The 17,401-nt window shown below is 50.6% G+C and overlaps 7 protein-coding genes across 7 annotated transcripts; 4 read left to right on the forward strand and 3 right to left on the reverse strand.

The window, feature by feature from the left end:
* Positions 1–1,586: 1,586 nt before the first annotated feature.
* Positions 1,587–2,292, forward strand: N7496_005036 (uncharacterized protein; the record flags this gene model as incomplete). The annotated part of the gene is made up of 2 exons (XM_056697965.1): positions 1,587–1,984; positions 2,046–2,292. 2 exons carry the CDS (start codon positions 1,587–1,589, stop codon positions 2,290–2,292), a joined length of 645 nt encoding a protein of 214 aa, XP_056556490.1.
* Positions 2,293–3,770: 1,478 nt separating this feature from the next.
* N7496_005037 (laccase) lies at positions 3,771–5,747 on the reverse strand (the record flags this gene model as incomplete). The annotated part of the gene is made up of 2 exons (XM_056697966.1): positions 3,771–4,696; positions 4,784–5,747. 2 exons carry the CDS (start codon positions 5,745–5,747, stop codon positions 3,771–3,773), a joined length of 1,890 nt encoding a protein of 629 aa, XP_056556491.1.
* Positions 5,748–6,342: 595 nt separating this feature from the next.
* On the reverse strand, positions 6,343–7,449 carry N7496_005038 (alpha/beta hydrolase; the record flags this gene model as incomplete). Its single annotated transcript, XM_056697967.1, has 1 exon — positions 6,343–7,449. One exon carries the CDS (start codon positions 7,447–7,449, stop codon positions 6,343–6,345), a length of 1,107 nt encoding a protein of 368 aa, XP_056556492.1.
* Positions 7,450–9,499: 2,050 nt separating this feature from the next.
* Positions 9,500–11,441, forward strand: N7496_005039 (uncharacterized protein; the record flags this gene model as incomplete). The annotated part of the gene is made up of 5 exons (XM_056697968.1): positions 9,500–9,896; positions 9,962–10,115; positions 10,172–10,646; positions 10,703–11,029; positions 11,097–11,441. 5 exons carry the CDS (start codon positions 9,500–9,502, stop codon positions 11,439–11,441), a joined length of 1,698 nt encoding a protein of 565 aa, XP_056556493.1.
* A 537-nt stretch (positions 11,442–11,978) lies between these two features.
* N7496_005040 (MGMT family protein) lies at positions 11,979–12,542 on the forward strand (the record flags this gene model as incomplete). The annotated part of the gene is made up of 1 exon (XM_056697969.1): positions 11,979–12,542. The coding sequence occupies one exon, from the start codon at positions 11,979–11,981 to the stop codon at positions 12,540–12,542; it is 564 nt and encodes a 187-aa protein (XP_056556494.1).
* Positions 12,543–13,201: 659 nt separating this feature from the next.
* N7496_005041 (uncharacterized protein) lies at positions 13,202–13,999 on the reverse strand (the record flags this gene model as incomplete). Its single annotated transcript, XM_056697970.1, has 4 exons — positions 13,202–13,404; positions 13,463–13,498; positions 13,563–13,641; positions 13,703–13,999. The coding sequence occupies 4 exons, from the start codon at positions 13,997–13,999 to the stop codon at positions 13,202–13,204; spliced, it is 615 nt and encodes a 204-aa protein (XP_056556495.1).
* Positions 14,000–15,528: 1,529 nt separating this feature from the next.
* On the forward strand, positions 15,529–17,363 carry N7496_005042 (dihydrolipoyl dehydrogenase; the record flags this gene model as incomplete). The annotated part of the gene is made up of 4 exons (XM_056697971.1): positions 15,529–15,667; positions 15,779–15,858; positions 15,973–16,455; positions 16,524–17,363. 4 exons carry the CDS (start codon positions 15,529–15,531, stop codon positions 17,361–17,363), a joined length of 1,542 nt encoding a protein of 513 aa, XP_056556496.1.
* Between the last annotated feature and the right edge of the window lie 38 nt (positions 17,364–17,401).

The following is a 17,401-nucleotide window of genomic DNA, read 5'->3' on the forward strand; positions in this document are numbered from 1 at the left end:
GGGGTCTGCCCTGTGGCACTCGGCGATCACCCAAGAGGGGCGATCGTGGATCTTGCACGGTGCGATGAGTGGTGGTTGGTGAGTTGCCGCTGGCCGATGGTTCACGCTCGGCACAGAGTTTCCGGGAGAGCCAAAGGAAAAGAATCAAGACGCCAAAACAAAACAATAGAAGTCATCGGGTGTGCTGTAGAGTTATTGGGTTTCCCATCAACCTTTGGTGTATACTGTAACTGGTTAGCATATAGTTAGCCAGTTCCCCCCAAGGCAGACCAGGCAGTTTCTGCTGAAGGACAGCACTACACTGCATCACCAACGCCACGCAGGAAACCTGAAACGAAGCCGCCATTTTTTTCTCTCTCATTCTTGCACTGGCCTGCGGTCTGATTCCAGATCTGGTCTGGTCTCTTTTAGCCAATGACGCCCAAAAAAAGACGAGGAGCACGGGGGCTGGGCTGGGGGCCGGAAGTAGGATCGACCACCCTCCGTCAGCCTTCTTTTCCGGGCGATTTTCTCTCATCCACGCTAGAAGCGTTCCAGAAGGGAGGACCTTTGGGAACCGCGCTAACCACCGACGATCGATTGCCAAGCGTGGTGAATGGTGAGTGGATGAGTGGTGGGATGGTGGGAGGATCGAGCGCAAGCACGTCTGACCGCAACAAGGATGATGCAGCTTATCGGGGATTAGGATTGGCTGGTCAATTTGGGTCGAGGGACTGCGGTCGGGAAGCTGGATTATGATTCGACTGGGGATCCTGCAAGTCCAGTAGGAAGATGTGACTTGCTTTTCTTCTTTAGTGTCCCCTCGTCTTCGATGACGCCAATCACACGGGGGCCAAGAATGCAAGTGGAGTTGTCGGGCCTGTCCGCTAAGACGCTAACACGACGCTAGAAGGCTTCCAGAAGGCGCAGGGAAGTCAGCACTTGAACTGGTCGAGGGATCCACTTTGTGTTTGCAGAAGAAATCCCGCAGGATGATCCTCCAGAATGACGAGGGCGGGGCTGTGTAGATAGAGAGAGAGCCAGTGACGAGGCGTGGAATGGGCGAAGTTTGGAAGCCAGTTCACTAGTTTTGACAGGCTGGTGAGCCGTGTTTGACCAGCTTTTCTGGTTTGGGTCTGGAGAGACCAGGTGATGGTCTTCGTGTTGGACTGGGGATGATGGTTGGTTGTGAATGGAGGGTTGACTGGAGGGTTGTGGAAGTGTACAGCGTGCATCTTTAGCGTTTCCTCGAGCCGCAGCCATTATGATGATGATTTATTATTTATTATTTAAATAAATACGGCCGGGGATATTCCAGATGAACTCATATTAACTCAAGACCTCCCTTTTTTTTCCTATCCTCTATCTATCTCTACTTTACTATGACCACCAACTAAAGCACCGACCCTCAGCTTCACGAAGGATTCGCACCAGCGTCTCACAATGGTAAGTCCTGCTGCTTCCTCACTAGTCTCTCACTAGTGGCCTTCTCCCGCTCTTCTAGAACCTCGTCTGATCATCCTTCCATTTAAAACTAGACTTCTTCCTCCTCCTTCGCCCCGTCCACCACCTCCACTCCCATCTACATCAACAACCCCAGAAACAACATGCAATCCCCCTTCAGTTACACAGACTCCTCCACTTCTTCCTCCTACTCTTCTTCCCCGGGCGGCATGGACTTCTTCTTCTACGGGCCTCCACAGCCCATCTATGAACCTGCCATGTGTGATCTCGACGCTGCTGCAAGTCCCTTTGCCGTCCCCGAGGTCGTCTCCGATGCGACATACTCTTTCACCAGCTCGCCCTACATGTACTCCCCCATGCACGATTTCCCGCCCGTCTATGAGAACCCAATTGCCACCAGCGTGCCCAGTTCGGCAAGCTCGACCTGTGGAAGTACCTGTGGTAGCTCAACTTGGAACAATGTCGCCGAAGAGGTGCCTATGCCCAACTACCCCCTCACCTCTGACGACTCGGGCCCGGACTCGCCGCCCGCTCAATCCAAGTACGTCAATCCATTCTATCCTACTCCTTTTATTGCTTCGACTAACCTATTCCCCCTCCAGACCAGCAAAGCCCTTTGGTTGCGACAACTGCGGCAAGTCCTTCACCCGCTTCGCAGACTTGAAGCGCCACCAGACGAGCGTGCACTTCCCCGTCTTCCGCAACTGCCCCGTCGAGCACTGCTCACGCAAGGGGAACAACGGCTTCCCCCGCCAGGACCACCTGGTCGAGCACCTGCGCTCTTATCACCACCTCGACGTGCCGAAGCGCCGAGCTCTGAAGCGGTCTGCCAAGGATGCTGCACTCTAAGTGCCTTGGCGGGTTACTCGCTTTCACTTTCCGTTTCCCCTTATCACTCGGTGGGGCACTACATATTACGATCTTACGATTTTGTTTTGGTTTGGTTTATTCGATTACCCCTCTGTTCTTTTTCCGCCGGATGGCGTTATCTTTATTCTTCTTCTTTGGCTGGTCGTATGATATATTGCGGCAGCCTTTTATGTTTACACTTGTCTCTATAGACTACAGTCTACATCTGTTTTGCTCTATTCTGTATACAAGATTCTTTTGTTTCTTTCTATTATTTGACTTTTCGCATGTTTTTTTGTCAATGATTCGAATGGAGGTATGCAATAGACGGGATCTTGTGGGTTTTTTAGACGGTGTTTTGTCTTTTTGAGTCCTATACTCCACGATGGAAACGATGATCAATGAACCAATTCATGAACTCAAACTTGGCACTTCCTACTGTAGAATGGTCCGATCCTGGTTGAGAATAACTAATTTCCATTTGTAATTGCCACTGTAATAGGGTATAGGTCGTAGTCAAAGTGGAGCTGCTGGTCATGTTTGCTTTTCTCATAAAATGAGGAGAATCCGTCGGTCGTTGCTTATTTCGGGCTTTTGTTTCTCAGTCTAGAATCTCGATGAAAATTCTGGAATCCATACTGCAGATTCAGCCGCTCATGCATGGAATGCCGAGGGTTACTGTCCTGCTTTGGTAGTAACCCCTTCTAATCAAAAACTACGAGAGTGCTAGTACTGCTAGATAGATGTTGCTAGCTAAATACATCCAAGGGAGATAAATTCCTTCGTCAAACCCAGTAACCTGAATCGCTACATCCTATTAGCTATACCCTATCTAGGAGCTGGAGAACCCTATCCTCAATCTAGTCCAAGCCAAGCATGCAAAAAACCCTACACGGCACCTACACCCCAGCCTCAAAACCCACATCAAATCTAGTTCGCTGGTCACATCCAATGGCATACTTCCGCCATGCTACCCTCCATGGACCTGGGTATCCGGTAGGCTGTTACTGTACCTTTTACCCCATCAGGATGGGACGCCTGTGCAACCAGACCTAGACCCGCGCCAAATGCGCTCCACAATCCTTCGGTCGGTTCCAGCTGGGATGGGAACGGTAAATCCTTCGGACGCTCAAGTCATAAATTTGAATTTTGCTATGCGTGATTCAGGGACAGGGACATAGCGCACACGGTGTCCCCGCTGCATCTCCATTTTTGAATAAACTTTATCCCCAGGCTACGGTGGTATGAACCTGGAGTCGTTGTCTCAGACTGCAAAAGCAAAGATTACTTCCTGATGTGTACACCGGGATGATGTATATCGGAGCCTAGCTGGAGAATCTGGGATCTAGAATCGTTCCACCCCCGGCTACCTAGGTCTAACTTTGCAGGTTTGTCATTAACTTCAGCTTTAACTTCACCCCCGCAATTACCAGTTCGAAAAAGAAAAAGTAGAAAACGCTCATAAAAAATCTCACATCTCAGACCCCAGACCCATTCTCTACCCCCTGCAAGCTCCCCTCATACTTCTCCCAAATAAGACAGTTCTCTTCGAGACTTCCAGCCCACTCGGCCCACCCTCTCTTGGTATCACCACTTAATAATTCGCAAACTTCCTCCCCTCGCTCAACAATTTGCACGGCAAACCCTTGCTCTAGATGCCATCCAACATGACAATGCAGCAGCCACACACCCGGGTTATCAGTGCGAAAGGCTAATACCAGGTGTCCCCCCGCCGAGAGTAGAGCTGTATCGCGTTTCGGCAGCGTGTCGGCAGGGTATGATATAGCCACAGATCCAGCCGTATGTTCAGGTCCAGCGTAAGAACCCGATCCCTGAGCCACAATGAGAAAATCATGCCCGTGCAGATGGATAGGATGGGAAACGGGAAGAGTACTCTCGATCAAAATGACAACCCACGTCTCAGGTTTGGGGGTGATGATACTATTCGTCGGCAGGGAAAGCTTATCCAAACAAGAAGTGGAACTTGATTTTCCTGTTGATGCGTGATTTGAATTTGAATTGTGTAGATATCGTAAACTTGGCTGGGTCCAGTTTTGGGAGAAAGATGTGCCGTTGAGGTGCCATCGGTAGAAAGAGTTTATCTTGGATATTGTAACAGGGAGACTTTCGTTGTAGAAGTAATCTGATGGGGTGAGGTCGAATGGTTGGGGGATGATTGGGATAAGATTGGAGGGGTCTTCGTCGCGGCAACTATCTGTGAAGTTGCGGGCCGTGGAATTGGGGATAATGGTTGGGTTGGTGTTTTCATCGTTGTAGTAGATTATACCGCGGACATTGTCTGCATTGAGGCTTTGGGAGCAGGATAGTTGGGGCGTGGCCCTGAGCCAGAAGGCATTGACTAGAGCAGACTGGTCGGCGTGAACGATGACATCGTATCTTTGTCCTAGAATGAGAAGCCGAGAGGTAAGAGTTAGATGCATCTCCGTCATCAAGATATTAACAAGATGTTAGTGCTTGAGGAGCTACCAACCAATCGCAATATCCAGCACGCTCGTGGTATACGGCTGAATAGGCACCAAATCCACCGCAATAACCATCAAAACATGATGATCAATACTAAACTTGAAATGCGTATCACAAGCCGCATTCCCCAATCTCAATCGATACGATTTCCCCCTCGTAAACGACATCGTAAATCGCCGTCCCACTTGATCCATCCCATCTTCACCAAAAACATTCGTCCCATTGATAAGCGCGTTATCCACCGTCGGCGGTCCGGATACTTGCACAGCATCCCAAAGTTCATCCACCGTCCTTACATCCCAATCATTCAACAAAATCACACCCTTGTCCTCGTCGTAGTTCGCACTGGCGGGCCCATTGATGATAATTCCGCCAAAGACACCCTCCCATGTCTGAAGTCCGATGTGAGAATGGTACCAGGTCGTTCCGTACTGCGTGGCTCGCCAGCGGTATGTCATGGTCTGGCCTGGTGCGATGGGGCATTGGGTGATGGAGACTGCGCCGTCCATAGGGTTCGTGTGTAGTTGGCGGATGCCGTGGAAGTGGAGGCTGGTGCCGTTGTGGACGGTGGAGGGTAGTTTATTTCGTAGGCGGATGACCACAGTGTCGCCCCAGTCGACTATTATGGTTGGGCCTGGGATTGTTCCGTTGATGGTGAGGGTCCATCGCTCGCGGCCGTCTGGTGCGAGGTTGGCTTGGGTTAGGTCGAACCAGAACTCTCGCACTATCCCTGTGTCGGGGACTGTGGTTGTGTAGTCTGTATAGAGGTCATGATTGCACCATTGCTGTCGATTATCCGGGGTATTTCCAGCGCAGGGCTGGTTCGTGGTTCTTTTTTCGGGGTTCGGAAATGATAGCACAGAGCTGGTCTCTTGATATACAGAGTTGGCGATGGTTGGTGGTTGGGCTTCGGGTAGACATGTACCACTCGCTATCAAAAAGCTCAGCAGGAAAGTAAAGGCCACACTCATGGTGGCAAACTCCGATAGACAAAAGAAGTATCGATGCCGACGTTTCGTGTACTTGAATACTCTTCGCATCTTTTCTACTACCACTCAATATGGTTGAAATCACTCAGACAGGCACTCAATTATGACACCTTCAATTAAATCCGATTCTGCTGACTCTGCATCAGGCCGAAGGTCCTTTGGACGCAACGTGGGCGAAGATACTCAGTCCTGGGAGCTATGCAGGTCCCCGACAATACATCCAGTCCGAGCGAATGAACATAGACCACGATGAGAACAATTGCAGATTGTCAAGTCTCTGAACTCGTGGGTAGCTCACATTATTCAGGAACAGACCAGGCACTCGTCTAGACGCGGTGTAATTCAAGTCCGAACGTCGTGTTTCACTCGTGGGTTGACTAGATCGATTGAGAATCTGTCTCTTGGTCAGACTCAACGCGAGTTCCGGCCCTGAAGGAGAACATCATTTGGAGTCATGGCAGCTTAGCTTCGGTTTTCAAATTGCGTAACAAGAGTCGGATATTATATCACAGAGAAAATAAGATAGAAAATACGGATAGGATATATGTACATAGTGTTATTCAAAAGTAACAAGATTTCAACCTTTAGATGAGTAACCCAGCCTGTTGACAAATTCTCCTACTTTCTCAGCACATTCTCGCGCTTCTTTTTCGAAACCCATGATCCAGCCAATCATGAATAAATCGTGTGGCGTTGTCTCAGACACGAAGAAATCCACCAGCGATTCATTCTGAGGCAACGCTTTGAAAATTTGGGCGAATTCCCGATGTTCCTGGCATAACACTTCTTTCCCCCCAGTGACTACCAGCATGGGTGACGGTAACGTGAATGGATGCTTGATTGGAGCAACATGTTCCTCAACGGCCTTGGTAATTTCCAGATCATGTAAGAATAGCGTTGCACCCCACGCAGGAAAAGACGCAGGAGTACACTCGGTTTTGTAGTTAGGACTGTTATTCCAAGCTGCCAAGTCTCTTGCTCCGGGGATATTTGTCCAAGGCGAGAAAAGCCAGGTGCATTTTGGCGCGGGAAGAAGAGATGAATTGTTGAATTTTGTTATGTACCGTAGCAGTCCCAAGGCAAGGTTAGCTCCGGAGCTATCGCCGCTGAGAATAATCTGTGAGGCTGGGATGTGAAGAGTGTTGAGTAGATATGCATACGCCGAGATGGCATCTTGCAGTTGAGCGGGGAATAGTCCATTCGGTGTACCCGCGAGTCGGTACTGAAGACAGATCACATATTTTGTAGGGGTATATGAGAGTAAATTCTTGGCGATGAAGCGACAGGTCACTGTCCGGCCGTCTCCTGATATGTAAGACCCGCCATGTAGGTGGAGTACGACGTGCTGGTCTTCGGGGAGAATGAAATCTGGGGAAGGTCGTTTGGGGTACCACGTGGCTCCGACAGTCTCTGGTTTGGTCTTCTCATCCAACGCAATGCCGGAGTAGAATTCGGGTCCCGCAGGCTCGATAAGGACGAACCGCTTCCTTTCAAATCCTGGCCTGAGGGAGAGGGATGGCGTTCGTTTCAAGGAGATGTACTTGTGTAGGCCAACCTTGATAATTGTATTTGTAAGGGCTTGACGGTATGTCCATTCTTGGAATTGACGATTCTTTGAGCGTAGGTAGGCGATAGTCGCCCATGGAAGAATCAGGAACGAGGTGTCTGGTGGTGGAGAAAGCATAGAGGTGGAGTTGCCAAGAAGATTGAAGTAGAGAAGGGAAGGAATGAGGAGGATTATTGGTGGCAAGGTAAGCCATAAAAGCCATGATCCTTGCTCCTTTTTTGCAGTGGGTTAGCTTTGATTTAACTTTTGAGGTTGTTTAGGCAGCACTCATTGGCTAACCATACCATGTCTTTGAAACGCCGATTGTTATCGTCCTTAATGATATTCTGCAAATTTCATCCGGGGAGCGAAAGCGTCACAATAGAGTTGTCCACTTGCTGTGTTCAATGCCCGTCTTAATGAATGACATCATGATTTTCTTTCGGAAGAGGAAGCTCGTGAGATAGGAGAGATCCTGATCATATTAACATCACGTGATACCTGGCCTAACATAATCATTGGCGCCCTTGTGTCTGCTAGACTAATGAAATAAGCTTTGACGAAGATAATCAATCAGATCTCCCTCCTGATGTGAGTACAGCCGTATATTGGATATAGAATCACCATTGTAGCGAGGACAAACGACACAAATCTGTCCGGAAAGACGAAAAAGGCCCCCAGGCTCAGCAAGTAAAGAACTAGGCTATCGATAGAACAGACAAGGTATCAAATCGCCCAATGTAAATTGGGAGATTCTTGAATGGCAGGAGGATCAGGCGAGAGCCTCTCGGCAAGTCCTTGGCATAACTGTCGGCGGGCCGGATGGGGGACTATTTGGAGTCAAACCAGTCGGGCCGGTTGAACATGATTTCTCTTACGGAAGAAGTTGACTTCTGAAGAGACTTGCATCTGGACTTCGGTTAAATGGAGCTTTCCGGGGGGCCAGAACTGGGGGATAAAAGGCTGGGGATGTTCGGCGAAACTCCGACTTGGAGATGGCTTCATGTCCCACTCCAAAGTCAATCCTTGGAGTACACCGTAGTCACTGGCCATCCTGGTTACGACCATGTGATGTGTTGAACGAGGGTCGAGAATGAGGTGTCTAAGAGCATCAAAACCTAAGTTGGTCGTGCTTTTCTTGCCCGGCGAGATTGATTTGCCATGTTTCGCAATTTCGATCAACTCCGAACTGGGCGGCTTGCCGAGGGATGGGCACAAGCGTAACAGAAATGAAAGTCTGGAGGTTCTCCACGGGGATACTTTGTTCTCCGTGTTTTCTCGGTGGTGGAGGTAGTGGAGTCCGACCGTGTGTTGTTTATTGGTTCTTCGGCGGATGGCTTGGAGGACCGAGTTCATCCCGTTACGCCCTTCCCTTCCGGCTGGCGTCGAAGACCCGATTGGGCTAGCTGATGGGGGTCAATGACGGCATTGCAAGAGGCACAGACTTGGATGCCCGGGTAATTCATATGCAGGGCGCCTTGGGATTGTACAAAAGAGACAGGAAGTCTTGAAAGATGGGCGGTCGCGCACTGGACAGGGGGAATCGCGCAGATGTACTTGATCCGGCCATGTCACGTTGGAGGCCAGCAGCAACGACAAAATGAGACTATTTAGCAGGAGACGGTCGATTGCAGACAAGCCAAAAAGTGAATAAAAACTTCGCAGAGCCCACTCTCGTATCCTCAAGTCCAGATACCATCCGGTTAAAAGCCCTGGAAACCACCTCTGCCGACTGAACGCCGGGACAGTTCCCTGCACGAGTGGGGAAGATGGAGAAAAGGCCGAGCCTATCGACGACTCCAAGTCGCTTTGTCCCGCATTGCAACCAAATCGGACCAGTTGCGACTCCTTGCTGTGCCTGGCGACTCTTGGCCGATCCTCGTGAGGAAGTTTCCTCGCTGGTCATGCAAGTATGTACTACTGAGCCTCGGACTCGCGCCGTGGTGAGGAGGCGAGCTTCCTTTAAATGGTGCGATGATCCCGCCAGGATGGTGCGCGACGTGCTGTTTTTTTTATTCTCTCATTTCCCCGCGGGTTTGGTATCTTGTGTCTGTCTAGAGCTGGGTCTATAGATCCGGTTCCTGCGTTCCCTTTTCTACCTCAACTGCGTCTACTTTCGCTGGTAGACTGAGCCCCCACTCGCACAGATTATGCCACTTTATACTACAGCGCACGCCCTACCGTCATCATGAGCGACAAAATCCCCTCGTGGAACATTGTCCACAAACTAGAGAAGCGTCAACTTCTCATCGCAATCAACTGCGTCGCCGCACTGTCAATTCTCTTCTTCGGATATGACCAAGGCATGATGTCCGGCGTTAACAACGCCAAAGACTACATCGACTTGATGGGATTCGGATACACGAAAGAAGTAGACGGCGAACTGACCCCGGTAGTGACCAATTCCTTGCTACAGGGTGGCATTGTCTCAGTATACTATCTGGGGACGTTGTTCGGTGGGCTGTTTGGTGGTTGGTTGGGTGATCGCATGGGGAGAATTAAGTCCATTGCTGTGGGTGCGGTTTGGGCTGTGGTGGGCGCGAGTCTGCAGTGCTCGGCGCAGAATCATAATTGGATGATTTGCGGTAAGTAGAGACAGGAAATACGGGAGATGGAAAGGGACGAGGACGAGTGGCTGATTCGATTACAGCACGCTTCATCAATGGCATTGGTACTGGTATTTTGAATGCAATTGTGCCTGTTTGGGCCACTGAGACCGCCGAGCATACTTCCCGTGGACAGTTCATCGCTATCGAGTTCACACTGAACATCTTTGGCGTCGTCCTGGCCTATTGGCTTGAGTTGTACGTCTTCCTGATTCCCCCATATCAGAGCGGATCTAACATTTCTCTCTTAATAGCGGCCTCTCCTTCATCGACGGTGGTAAATCCGCCTTCCGTTGGCGTTTCCCCATCGCCTTCCAGATCATCTTCCTTCTGATTCTCTTCGTCGCCGTCTGGTTCTTCCCCGAGTCCCCACGTTGGCTAGTCAAGGTCGGCCGCGAGCAGGAAGCACGATACATCCTACAACGGCTGCGTGGCAGCAGCCCAGAAGATCGGGTCCGCGCCGAAGCCGAGTTCCAGGATATCCAGAGCATTGCCGAGATGGAGAAGACTGTTGTCCACGGGAACTCTTACCTCTCGATGCTGTTTGGCTGGAAGTCTGGTGACCTACACATCGGTCGGAGAGTACAGTTGGTTATCTGGTTGCAGATTATGCAGGAGTGGGTTGGTATTGCCGGTGTGACTGTCTATGCGCCGACGATCTTCAGTATTGCGGGCTTTGACTCGATGAAGAGTCAGTGGATCAGTGGATTGAATAATATTTTCTACATGGTATGCTCGCACAATTCTGTTTCCGTGGTTCGACTGAACTAACTCATCTTTTCTAGTTCGCAACGCTTATCTGTGTGTTTACTTTGGATCGCATTGGACGACGCTGGACTCTATACTGGGGCTCTGTCGTGCAGGGTATTGCCATGTTCCTTGCTGGTGGATTCTCTCGCCTTGCCATCAACGCCAAGGCTGATGGCAACATGGGCACAGCGTCCTCGTATGGTGCAGCGGCTGCCTCGATGATTTTCATCTTTACCTCGACTTTTGGTGCCACCTGGCTTACTGTGCCATGGCTGTATCCGGCTGAGATTTTCCCATTGGCAGTGCGCGCCCGTGGTAATGCCTGGGGTGTCGTTGGCTGGAGTATCGGAAATGGATGGCTGGTAAGTAATTCGATTTGGAGTCTTCACATGGTTTAGCGTGTGGTTATACTAACATAACCCTTTCTAGACTCTACTCTGCCCGGTCATGTTCGATTCAATCGGCGAAAAGACCCTCTACGTGTTCGCGGCCAGCAACGTAATCACCATCCCTATGGTGTGGGCTCTGTATCCCGAAAGTAACCAGCGCACCCTGGAAGACATGGACCTTCTCTTCGCCGCCAAGACTCCCTGGACCTGGGATGCGGAAAAGACATTCGCCCGCCTCAAGGCCGAGAATCCCGGTATGGTGGACATTACTAGTCGCAAGAATAGTGTTGTGGATCCCGAGACTGGCAAGGTGATCCCCGTGGATGCGGTGACAGCGGCCAAGATTGATGATGCCACGGCTGCCGAGCATGTGGATCACCCTTGAGGGAAGAGTTTGGGGTGGAGATTCGATACTCTCCGTTTGGTGGAGATTGAAGTATAGAAGGTGAATTACTCCGTAGCTAGGAAAGCTTGAAGTTACGACTCGTCATGCCAAAAATGAAAGTGATGTCATATGTAGAGACTTGCTCATCCATAGGTTATTTTGATATCGTATCCATCTAAAAGTGGATTATAAATGAAGAGTCATACCTCCAGGCAGCCTCATGGGGAACCGTCGAGAGGCGCCAGTGGGGCACTCTGATTGGTCACATTGAAAATCACTTTACTTCCTCGTTCTCGCCTCGGCTTATACATAAAGGTAGTCCTGAAACTTTACTATTCTCTAATTCTACACCATCCTTCAAGCAACGAAACTAATATTTCAAGGCCTCTTCTCAAAGCATTTAGTAAGTTCAGTCGCGATCGACGCGTCGAGACGCGTCAACCTGGGGAACATCCATTCCAAGAAACTAACCAACTCCAAGGACCATAGCCAAAGCTTCAAATAAACAACGCCAACTCTGCAAGAGTCGCCTAAAAAATGGCAACTTCACCTACCATCTCCACGGATACCTCGCCAACTCTCTTAAAAGCCAACCTCAACCCTAGCCCCAAAGCCAAATCTAAATCCACTTCCACAACAACCACCACAACCACCACCACCACCACCTCAAACTCACCGACAACGATCCCCCCAACCCTCCAAAAGTCCCTCCACCGCATCTCCCTCCACCCGACCCTAACTCCCTACCGCAGACGTGTCTATCGTGTCCTCCTCTCTGTACCCCCCGGCCGCTGGACCACCTACTCCGCGCTAGCAACATACCTTAACTCCAGCGCGCGGGCTGTGGGTAACGCGATGCGCACGAACCCGTTCGCCCCTGAGGTGCCCTGTCACCGCGTGTTGGCGGCTGATGGCTCGTTGGGTGGGTATAAGGGGGAGTGGAGGGTTAGCAAGCATATTGCTGGAGGAGGGTTTCAGGAGGAGAAGATTGCTAGGTTGAAGGAGGAGGGGGTGGAGTTTGATGGGGCAGGGAAGGCAGAGGGGACTTGTTTTAGGGAGTTTCGAGATTTAGGTATTAAGGGGAAAGGGGAGGTAGTTTGATTGATGGTTTTTTGTAATATTGGTGGTGTTGCTAAGGATTAAGCAAGATATAAGAGAGAAGGGATCTTACTCTGAAGGGAAATGTTCAGGCTCTTGTAGACAAAGTGTTGTCTAATAGACATCAAGCGCCCGGGTGGTCTAGTGGTATGATTCGCGCTTAGGGTTCACCCAAAGCATTGACTGCGCGAGGTCCCCGGTTCGATCCCGGGCTCGGGCCTATCTTTTTTTTCTTTTTTTTCCCTCTAAGTTTTGTTACTGGCATGCATGTTATTTACTTAGCTTGCTTGACTTACAAAATTCTGGTAAGTAGCTCTATGATGTATCCAGAGCCATCATTTCTTTTGCCGCAACTCCCAGTCCAACAGGCCTTTTTTGTAATTCACCAGTGGAGAAAATCTACTTCTCAAGTTTTAATTTGGTAGAGTTCAAACAATATATTTAGTAGTGTAATGGGGAAGTGTTACCGGCTACAAAAAAAGGACATGCGTGGTATTCGAAGGCCGCTTGCTAGTTGCTTGCTTATTTATGCCTTGTGTGTAGACGCGCATTTTCAGACAGGGAGGGAGGCTGGAACTTATTTGCCAGATATTTAAATAGATCGGTGTGAGCTGTCTGTCAAGATCAAGAGCTTGTATGTTTCTATCTCACTAATACCCCCTCTATTTGCCGTGTATGAAAACCCGCTTCTCGAGTGGCTCGAATGTCTTCTCACGCGGGCCCCCAATCGGCTTGCCAAACACCAGTTGGGATTTCAAACTCCAATCAAGGGGAATATTCCATTGCTCGGAGACTCGTGCGTCGACCATTGGGCTATAATGCTGCAGGTTACAACCGAGTCCCTCGGCTTCTAGGAGTGTCCAAACTATAGCACGGCAACATTAGCACCAAGGTCATATCAGCAAACACTAAAGGTGACTTACGAGCAAACTGATGCATGCCACTCGAATGGTTGGACCCTATGAATGAATGTCAGTTCGGAATCTAGATAGGAAAGTCAAATAGCCAGTAGGGATGGCGTACACTCGGGGAACTTGTCAATCAGCATCGGCCATTTTTCTTCAAGAGGCTTCAGAGGAGCTGGGTCCTCGTAGAACAATACCTGATGAGAATACATGTCAGAATATAATCACCCAGCTGCTGTCGATTTCTAATGGACTTACTGTTCCATAACCCGCACGGAAACCAGCAATGCGAGGCTTATATAATTTTTCAAGTTGTTCAGCAGGAACAGTAGCAGTAGCAATCTCGAGTGCGATATCCCACAATTTCTCATGCTCCTCTTTGAGAAGAACCAGCAGACGAGCAGTCTGGCTGTTGAAAGGACTGGGAGTATGCTTGACAACCTCGGAAATAATTTCTTCGATGCGGTCATCTGAAATTGTCGATTTGTTGGTGAGGGCATAGAGAGACCGGCGGCCCTTCATTCCTTCGATGAAAGATGAAGTGATGGTAGACATGTTGGGTGAGATTTTGATATTCGGAGTATTTATTATGCTGTTGATTTCGATAGAGACTTGTTTGTCAATGGAATACGAATGCTATTCGAACAAGATATTTCACTTCTTATATAGGATTCAGTATGCTGACGAGTTTACTGTGATCGGAGACACGGAGCACCGACACGGAACGGCGATCCTCAGACACGGGAACGGACCTGGCCCCCAATGCTGACAGCCCCCAAAGCTTGGGAGCATCTTCTGATAAGCATTTCGGAGTCGATCAATCAAAGGATGAGTTCAGGGACAAACTTTAAGTTCGGTTTCGGTCAACGGGAGTGAAACGGACCGCGTCGAATAGCTAAGCCCCTCGCAGGGTAAAGGGTGGGCTATCTCAAGCTACAAACTATGAGAAGAGGCGGCATCGGAGGATTCCCGTTCGTCGGACTTGGGAGTAGAGCAAAAGGTCGCACTGCTTGATTATATCCTGGCTTCATGGAAATAACAGAGGCTCGAGTATTCTTGATAGAGAAGAGTTTGATTGTTGGTCAATCTCTTCCACTGAGCATGACCTTGAGATTATCGCCGAAGCCGCATCCTGTCAGTCGGGTCGGCGATGGAGGGGCTGAAACGTGGCAGTGCACATCAAATCTTGAACATCCATCAATTGGAATGAAGAGCAATTGGAGAGTACTTGTTTTCTTTTTTTTTCAGTAGTCAAAAGATTAGTAAGCTTATTTAGTGATCATGGCTTTCGATCGCAATAAGCTATATCAAGGATTACTTGATATAGGGATGACTATCGGCGAGATATCATAACGCCGACAACCTTCAATTAGTATATGAATCCCAGTGCTAACGTTATATATGGACATAATCTAGCGCTGGACAATAATGACATGTATACGGCTCTCAGTCCCCACGAAAGGGTGATCCTGAACAGTGTGGCCGCGTATAGCCGGGAGAGAGGCGGAGGCCCCGGTAAACCTGAACCCGCCGATCTCAAGCCCGCGGGCATTGGGGATCAGTCTGGGGCATCATCACTGGCGAGCTAACTCTAAATAGCGATGGGAGGTCAAAAAAGCTCCTTTCCCCGGAGTAGCAAAAGGTCTGGCCGGGTGGGTGGAGGGCGGAAAAGTTCTTTGGGATTTTCCCGAAACCCTTGTAGCAGCTGTGCTGTATAGAAGATTCATATCGCGGAGATTTTCTGGTAATTTTAGCGATAGATTTACATATCGAACATGCAAACCCCTTAAGTCTACTCTAACCTTCAGCACATCTGTCTCCCCAATCAAAATCCCAACAATTGCCCAGTTGAATCGGCATCACCGGTAAACGCAGCGCCTTACCGAGTCGACCCGAGCGCGGCTTACATAACCGCGACGGCGAATCTCAAAATACCGCAAAGCTCAGTCCTCACCTTTCCCGTACCTTTAAGCCACCTCTTCCCTCCCACCCCCCGTCCTCACCCCCTCCCTCCAAGCCGTTTATCTTGGAGGATTTAAACGGCTCTTGCGATTTTCCCCTCTGGTCTACGTTTTCCAATCGCCATGTTCCGCACCGTTATGCCCCGGGCTACGCCGCGGGCTGCGCTCCGCGCTGCCGGCCCGAAGGCTGTCCCTTCGACCTTCATCACTCCCCCTATGGTCTTCATTGGCCGCTCAAAACGCGGTTACGCCTCTGATGCTGGTGAGTTATTAACTAGAGTGAGGTGCTATCGTGGAATGGCTGGACCTGGTGGTCCGCGTTCCTAGGTTTTTGCGATTGCTAACTTTGCCGGTCTCCCCGGGTTTGTAACAGCCGAGCACGATCTGGTCATCATCGGTGGTGGTGTCGCTGGTTACGTCGCTGCTATCAAGGCCGGCCAGGAGGGCCTCAAGGTACGTTTTCAATCCGCCCCTAAGGGAAGGCCTCCGGAGAGGTTCCGGGGACCTTTCCGACAGAGCCAAAGCTTGGACACGTCGGTTTGCTAACCTTTATTCACGTTGAATTAGACCGCCTGTATCGAGAAGCGCGGTACCCTCGGTGGTACTTGCTTGAACGTCGGCTGCATTCCCTCCAAGTCCCTCCTCAACAACTCCCACCTCTACCACCAGATTCTCCACGATACCAAGAAGCGCGGTATCGAGGTCGGTGATGTCAAGCTCAACCTCGCCCAGATGCTCAAGGCCAAGGACCAGTCCGTCGAGGGCCTCACCAAGGGTGTTGAGTTCCTCCTGAAGAAGAACGGTGTCGACTACATCAAGGGTGCCGGTTCCTTCGTTGATGCCAACACTGTCAAGGTCGACCTGCTTGATGGTGGTGAGCAGACCATCCGCGGCAAGAACATTCTGATTGCTACCGGTTCCGAGGCCACTCCCTTCCCCGGCCTGAACATCGATGAGAAGCGCATCATCACCAGCACTGGCGCTCTTGCCATGCAGGAGGTTCCCAAGAAGATGGTTGTTATCGGTGGTGGTATCATCGGTCTGGAGATGGTATGTCATTTTTTTGGCTCGACCATTTGGAGAACATAATCACTGACGTCTTGTGCTCTTTTTTCTAGGCCTCTGTTTGGTCCCGTCTCGGTGCTGAGGTTACCGTTGTTGAGTTCCTCGGCCAGATCGGCGGTCCTGGTATGGACGCCGAGATCGCCAAGCAGGCCCAGAAGATCCTGGCCAAGCAGGGTATCAAGTTCAAGACCGGCACCAAGGTCGTCAAGGGTGATGACAGCGGTGCTCTTGTCTCCCTGAGCGTCGAGGCCGCCAAGGGTGGCAAGGAGGAGACTCTGGACGCTGATGTCGTTCTGGTCGCCATTGGCCGTCGCCCCTATACCGAGGGTCTCGGTCTCGAGAACATCGGCATTGACAAGGACGACCGCGGCCGTCTGGTCATTGACCAGGAGTACCGCACCAAGGTCCCCCACATCCGTGTCGTCGGTGACGTTACCTTCGGCCCCATGCTGGCCCACAAGGCCGAGGAGGAGGCTGTCGCCGCCATCGAGTACATCAAGAAGGGCCACGGCCACGTCAACTACGCCGCCATCCCCAGCGTCATGTACACCCACCCCGAGGTTGCCTGGGTCGGCCAGAACGAGGCTGAGATCAAGGCCTCCGGTGTCAAGTACAACGTCGGCACTTTCCCCTTCAGCGCCAACTCCCGCGCCAAGACCAACCTCGACACCGAGGGTATCGTCAAGTTCATTGCTGATGCCGAGACTGACCGCATTCTCGGTGTCCACATCATCGGCCCCGGTGCCGGTGAGATGATCGCCGAGGCCACCCTCGCCGTCGAGTACGGTGCCTCCAGCGAGGACGTTGCCCGGACGTGCCACGCTCACCCTACCCTCTCCGAGGCTTTCAAGGAGGCTGCCATGGCCACCTACTCCAAGCCCATCCACTTCTAGATTTATATTCGGTGACGCAGTGTTGTGATTCGATATCC

The sequence above is a fragment of the Penicillium cataractarum genome (assembly GCF_028827025.1).
Source record: "Penicillium cataractarum strain IBT 29864 chromosome Unknown utg000004l, whole genome shotgun sequence".
In the NCBI taxonomy this organism is placed as follows: Eukaryota; Fungi; Ascomycota; class Eurotiomycetes; order Eurotiales; family Aspergillaceae; genus Penicillium; species Penicillium cataractarum.